At 44.6% G+C, this 7,383-nt stretch overlaps 1 protein-coding gene across 1 annotated transcript; it reads right to left on the reverse strand.

Moving 5' to 3' along the window:
• Positions 1-3,612: 3,612 nt before the first annotated feature.
• Positions 3,613-5,952, reverse strand: LOC136507427 (zinc finger BED domain-containing protein DAYSLEEPER-like). Its single transcript, XM_066502155.1, has one exon. The coding sequence runs from the start codon at positions 5,950-5,952 to the stop codon at positions 3,613-3,615; it is 2,340 nt and encodes a 779-aa protein (XP_066358252.1).
• Positions 5,953-7,383: the final 1,431 nt, after the last annotated feature.

Here is a 7,383-nt window from a genome sequence, read left to right on the forward strand (position 1 = left end):
TCCAATTTGGTTGTGTTGGTCATTAAACACCAAAATCCAAAGTAAATGGGCCTAGGGTCCATTTTCCTTAAAATCTTTCCTTTTTTGATGATTGATGACAACACGACCAAAGCAAGCAAATAATAGAATTTTGAAATTTGAAAACTGCCTACTTGCTAGGATGCAATGCAAGGGGCAATGTTATATAATGTTAAAAAGATACTACTTGTAAGACTAAAAGATACCGCATAAAAACTTATCTTACCCTTGCAAATGTCCCCATGTGGCATTATGGATTTAAGCATTGCTTCCTATAAATTCTTCCCATTACATAGGTAATCCATAATCCACTATCCTTCCTTTCTCGGACCATTACCACTTATAGACACCACTTGTAAATCATTACCACTTGTAAATTATTATGATCTAGCTTTTGATCCTACAAATTAATGCTTGCTTTTGGTCCTCCAAATTCTCCCCCTTTAGAATCAAGCACCGAAAAGGAAGACATTAGTAGCACAAGGGAGGGTCAAACTTTGTGATCCTTTGTATGTAGAGTGGAATAGGTCACAAAATTTGACTCTCACATTATATAGACTATGCTCCCCCTAAATATATGCATACATATGGTAGAAGCCAAAGCATATGCATAGTTAGCAAATTATTGCTTAAGGGAATTTAATCTATATAATGCATGGAGAAAGCACATAAATATAAAAAAGAAATCAACATGATGATATCGGTTTAGAAATACCACATGTGGAAACCAATTTGATTTCTACCACTTGCAATAGGTGGTGGATATTTGAAGTATGATGCTTAACTCCGGGGACTCTATTTTCCTTACAATGAGATGACTACACACATAATAAGCTTGAAAAGGTGTTAGTCTCAAAGTATCCAACTTGTAGAGTAACCTCCCCCTAAATTTATGCACACAAGTATGAAATACTTATAGGAAACATGCACATTGATTTTATAATGAAAAATACCACTTGAAGGATGACATCACATGAATGTGAGAGTCATTTTCGAAGGCGATATTCAAGAGAAATTATCTACAATTTGGACTTTGGCACATATTAGATGAACAATTGTAAGACAAGCTATGTGCCATGCTTCTAAACAATTTTAAACCATGTAGGTTTGCTCCAAGAGTTAAGAATGAAACCGAGCAAGCCTACCATAAGATATACCTAGTGTATGCATAACAAAAGATATAAGCATGCAAATGCAAACATAGGCATGAGATGTAACTAGATGCTTAAAGATACCAATTTGAAAGAAATATCACTTGTAGGAAATGCAAATTGATACTACTTGAAGGAAATTGAATCTAGTTACCTAATATGGAAAGGGGAATTTAGGTCCATAGTATTCATTAACCCACTTGGCAATGATTTTGTCCATCATAATGCACCCCATAAAATGCACCCATACTTTGCCAAGTCTCCAAATTCCTCGAAGTCCATTTGACTTCTTACTTCCCTTTTAGGATCCAAACCTTCTTGGTGCTCTTCATGTTGGAAATAATTTCCTTTGGCATCTAAAAGCGTTTGACCCCATTGTTGGCTTGCTTTTCCACCTTGATGGCCACCACCTTGTCATTTTCTTCTTCTTTAAGAGATAATGTATAGAGGCCTTCTTGTCCACCTTGTTGGTGTAGGTGTTGGAGAGCTTGCTTATTTGCTTTTTCTCTTTCTTCTTTGCTCCTCCCCCATTCTTCACCTTACACTCATAGGACTTGTGACCTTTCTTGTGGCATATGTAGCAAACCACGGTTTGTCCTTCATCAAGCTTCTTCACTCACTTGATGGTGTTATCTTAATGAAGTTGGGTTTGCTTCGCCTTGTCTTTCACTTGAGTCAAATTCTTGGTGAGACGAGCTACTTCTTGCTTGAGTTGCTCATTCTCCTTTGCAACCTCTTGTATGCATATATCTACAATAACTTTCTCAACATAAACTTGGTTGCACAAAGATGAGTCTAAACATAAATCATTACAAGAAGTAGAGGCATCCTTTTTAGACATGTTAAAGATAGAACTTTTCTTTTTGGATGCCTTGGTAGGGGCTGTACTAACGGCTTTAAGATTAACAACTTTATTTGTTATCTCATCATAATGTTTGCACATGGTTTCCATTTTAGCAAGCAAACTTTTATAAGCATGTTGTGATCTAACTAACTTTTTTTTAATTTTTCATTTTTCTTTGCAAGTTGCTCATCATTGATTGTGCATTCATTTATTGTTGCACTAGCCTTAAGTTGCTCAATTTTAGTACATAGTTCAACATTGAGATTAGCAAAGTTCTCATATTATTCAAGCAAAGTTTTATATGCTTCTTGTGAACTATCTAGCTTTTCCTTTAATTTTTTGAGCTTCTTTTGTTGACTAGTGCAAACTTTAGCATAATTAAGATTTTGTTGCACAATTTCATCATAAGAAGGTATTTCATCATCACTATTACTCTCACTAGAGGATGAGCTTTCGTTACCTCATGCCATAAGGCACATACGAGAAGAGCTTGATGATGAGTGCTTGCGCCCTCACCTCTTGTGATGGTGTTCTTCTTCACTTGAATAATCATCCCATGACCTTATTGATGTGAGGGCTTGGTTCTTGCATGTCTTCTTCTTTATCTTGGGTGTGGGCTTATTTGGATAAACTTCCACAAAGTGCCTTAACTCGTCGCATCCATAGCATCCTCTCTTTCTTTGCTCATTTTTTTGATTGGTGAAAATGAGATCTTGGATTTGGATGAGTACACCCTTGATATTGAGACTTTGGATCATCTTCTCCACCTTGTTGATTAGTTTGATTGATTCTTAATCAAGTTCAAAGGTGGAGGAGGAAGATTGATCATCTTTACTTGAATCTTCATCATCATCGTCGTCCTCATCTTTTTCTTCATCTTCACTAGAGGAGCTTGAGCTTGAGTTTGTCTCAACTTGCTTGCCCTTCATCTTCTTTTTTTTACTATATGTGAGAGCTTTGCCTTTGCTTGATGAAGAGGCTTTGTCTTGACTCATCTTACGCAGTCCTGGGCATCGGGCCGGCCCGGCACGGCACGGCACGGTCACGGGCCGGCACGGCACGATGGCTATCGGGCCAACGAGGCACGCCGTGCCCTGCGGGCCGTGCCTCATCGGCCTGCGGGCCTGGCCTTCGGCCCAGGCATGGGCCTGTGGGCCATTTTTCGTGCCGTGCTAGCCCGTGAGGCACGGCAAAAATAACAGGCCGTGCCAGCCCACAGCCCGTTTTGTGCAATATATCAAAAAGATGCAATGGAAGCAATATATCAAAAATATTTTATCAACCAAGCCATACTCCTCAACAACAGATGCAATGGAAGCAGAAATGTCACGGGCCGGCACGGCACGATATCAAAAAGAGCTGTTTTGTGCAATGCTGCCTCATTAAAAACCTACCTAGGTAAAACTCACCCTTGTGAGAAACCCTAGGCAGGAAAAAAGAGTGCAGCCAGCTCCAAATGTCTTAATCTTACATAGTTATTACAGACCATTGTTCAAAGGTTCAAATGAAAACTAAACAAGTGACTAAGTGAGTGAGGGACACATCCACTCTCAACTCACACAAAAGTACTCCAACACTCCCAGCCAACCAATGCCACTGTCAGCCACCAGATCCATCATCTTCACCTTCTGGTTCATCCAGGAACAGATTCTCGAATGCATCTTCAATTTCCTTGGTATCAGCAGCTTCATGTTGTTCCCTCTTCTCTCCTAGCTCCCAGTCCTTCAACAAGGTCAGCATCTCAACATGTTCTGGTTTCAAGCTCCGGCGCCGTTCTTCTAGGATCCTCCCTGCTAAGCTGAAACAAGACTCTGAAGAACAAGTGGAAACAGGAACTGACATGATATCTCTGGCCATAATAGCCAGGATAGGATAGGTTAGTTTGTGGTCCTTCCACCACAGAAGAATGTCAAAACCATCCTCATAAGCAGTTATGCAGTCGCTGTCCAAATAGCTTGAAAGTTCAGAAGCAGTAGAGTGAGAAGAAGAACAGGCAGTGCCACTGGAAGGACCAGGCAGACCTGATCCTCCAAAAATTACCCCCCAAGCCTGTTTTCTCTTACCAGTGGGTGGGGTAGGACCAGCAACCCTTTGTGACCTGGTTGCACCAAACTTTCTCAAATATTTCTCAAACAATTTATGCAACTCAGTTTTCAAATCAGCATAGTAAGTAGTGTAATCAGTACCAGTATATTCAGTAAGTAAATGGAGGACCCTTTGCATACCTCTCAGCTTAGCTCTAGGGTCAAGAATGAATGCAAATGAGTATAAGAGAGGAATGTCCTTCCAATACTTGAGAAATTTATGCTGCATAGGGTACACAAAGGGTCTAAGATTAACATCTCTTTCACATGCATGCAAATGAGTTCCAATCTCCAGAACATGGTGCAGCACAAGAGGACTGGTAGGATAATAAACACCAGACAGTGTAACAGTAGAGTCATAAAATACTTCCAGGAACTCCAATATTTTCCCAGCCACGTGCCAATGGGCTGGAGACAACAGTGCAGAACCATAATTTGAATTTATGAACACAGAAAATACTTCACTGTAAGGAACCAAGTGTTTTAGCATGAGATAAGTAGCATTCCATCTAACATCCATGTCTAAGCCAAATTTTCTAGGTCTCATACCTTTAGCTTCACAGTAGTTTCTAAACATAGCAATTCTTTGATTAGAGGAGTTCAAGAAATTAATTGCAGTTCTAAAATCCTCTATATAAGGTTTGATTCTTTTTAGTCCAGATTTGACTATCAGATTAATAATGTGACAAGCACAGCGTTGATGCACAAGACTGTAACCAGGTGCAGGATCATCAGGTGCAGGATCACAACCAAGATAACCAGCAAACATGGGTGTCAAAGTTTCCATAGCCTTAGCATTAGAAGATGCATTATCTAAAGTGATAGAAAAGATTTTATCAACCAAGCCATACTCCTCAACAACAGATGCAATGGAAGCAGAAATGTTTTCACCAGAATGCTTAACTTGAATCAACCTAAGACCAACAATCTTCTTTTGCAATTCCCAATCAGCATTCACATAGTGAGCAACAACAGATATGTAATCCTCTTTAGCATTACCAGACCATATGTCAGAAGTCAAAGCAACAGATGCAGAAGCATGCACACAGTTCCTAATCATAGCACGACGTTCAGCAAATAACTTATCCAGATCTCTAGTGGTGGTTCTTCTAGATGATCTAACAAATCTTGGGTTATGAGAATTTTTAATATATTCCTCAAATGCATCAGTGTCACCAAAACCAAGAGGAAGATCAAGCCTAGCAATCAATCTACACAGTTCAGTTCTAGCAACAGCAGGATCATAGTTCCAATTATGCAAAGACCCATCAGCATTAAAAGCTAGTCGAGACTGAACCCTAGAAGCATTATCAAGTTTCTGTTTGCAAGATTTTTGGTGCCTAAGAATGTGACCAGTACCAGCAGTAGATCTAGCACTCAACACAGTTCTACACATCTTACATATAGCTCTAACACGCACATCGACACCATTAATCTTCTCATAAACCTCCTCAAAGTCACCCCAGCACTGAGACTTGCGCTTACCAAGTCCAGAAACAGCACCAGAGGAAGGAGTACGAGTACCATTACCATCAGCATTACCATTAACACCAGTGTAGTTGGAGTGGGTGTTGGAGTCCACCGTCCCTGTCCCCGTTGCCCCTGCATCGACGGCATCGACGTCGATCGCCGGCTGTGTCCCGCGGGTGGCGTCATCAAACACCGCAAAGGGGTCACGGCCGTCGTCGTCGTGCTCCGGGGACAGCCCAGCCGCGACCAAGTCATCGTCGCCAGTCACAGGGAACATGGCACCGTCGCCCTGCGAGTCACACGCCATGGGGCCCTCGGCCGCGGACGGCTGAACTCCAGCACCGTTCCTCAACGGTGCGCGGCTACGGCTTGGCCGCGGTGCCATTGCCCGTCGTCCGTCTACGCCAAGGCTAGTTGACGACGAGGCATCGGCAGCAGACCTGCAAAGAAAAAGAACACGCAAAGAAAAAAAGGATGAGAAAATGATCCCAAAAACAGAATCAAAACACTGAGAAACGTATAGATCTAGGGGCTAGGGTTAGGGTTACGAATGGGGATGGACTTGCCTGCGCAACCGGAGCCGGATGAGAAAATGATCCCAAAAACAGAATCAAAACACTGAGAAACGTATAGATCTAGGGGCTAGGGTTAGGGTTACGAATGGGGATGGACTTGCCTGAGCAACCGGAGCCCGGCGCCGGAGAAGACGAGGGCCACACAAGGGCAAGACGGGATTAAGAAGGACGGCGAGCGACGGTGGAAGAGAGACGGGGAGGCGGACTCACATGTTCATCGACAAACAGAGGAGAAGGAGTAAAAAGGAAGACGGAGAGGGACTGAGGGAGCAGGGAACTCAGGGAGAGCCGGAGAGGTGATGGAGCGGCGGCGATATCACCGGATCCAAGGAAGACGGTCGCACCGGCGACGAAGATGGATCGACGAGAGGAGGCGAAGATGGACCGAGCGGGTGTCGAGTGCGGCTGCGGTTGGGAGGCGAATGGGATTAGGGTTAGGGTGTCGAGTGCGGCTGCGGCTTGCGGTTGGGAGGCGAGGCGAATGGGGTTAGGGTTAGGGTGATGGAGCGGCAGCCGGCGGCGATATCACCGGATCCAAGGACGACGGTCGCACCGGCGAGGCGGCGACGAAGATGGATCGACGAGGAGGCGAAGATGGACCGAGCGGGTGTCGAGTGCGGCTGCGGTTGGGAGGCGAATGGGATTAGGGTTAGGGTGTCGACTGTCGAGTGCGGGCGTGCGGCTGCGGGGAGGAGGCGAGGCGAATGGGGTTAGGGTTAGGGGCCGGCCGGGGGAGGGGGGGGTCTCGGTTATATGGGGAGCCGGGGAGGAGGCGAGGAGCCGAGGAGGCCAGGAGGGGTGGGCCGGTGGGGAGGGGGCCGGCCTGCTTGCCTGCTTGCGGGCCGTGCCGTGCCGGCCTGTGGGCCGAAGGTTCGGCCCAAGCACGGCCTGCACCCCGTGCCGTGCCAGCCAGGGCCCATTGACCTTCGGGCCGGGCCAGGCTAGGGCCGGGCCTAAATAGCGGGCTCCGTGCCGGGCTCACGGGCTCGGGCTTTGTGCCCAGATATAATCTTACGCGACATTTCAAATGCCACTATCTTGCCAATGACTATGCCCGGGGTCATGGTGCTCAAGCTCTCAATGTTGTGAAGGATGGTGATGATGCTTGCATATTTTTTTTATGGTAGCACGGAGATGATCTTCCTCACGATGTCTGCATCATCTAGCTTTGTTAATCCTATTGAATGGAGCTCATTGATAATTAGATTCAAACGAGAATATATATCACGAACAAGCCCATC

This window comes from Miscanthus floridulus, chromosome 15, assembly GCF_019320115.1.
Source record: "Miscanthus floridulus cultivar M001 chromosome 15, ASM1932011v1, whole genome shotgun sequence".
NCBI lineage: Eukaryota > Viridiplantae > Streptophyta > Magnoliopsida > Poales > Poaceae > Miscanthus > Miscanthus floridulus.

Coding starts and splice junctions, on each gene's coding strand:
- LOC136507427 (XM_066502155.1), bottom strand. CDS start 5,952: ATGGCACCGCGGCCAAGCCGTAGCCGCGCACCGTTGAGGAACGGTGCT.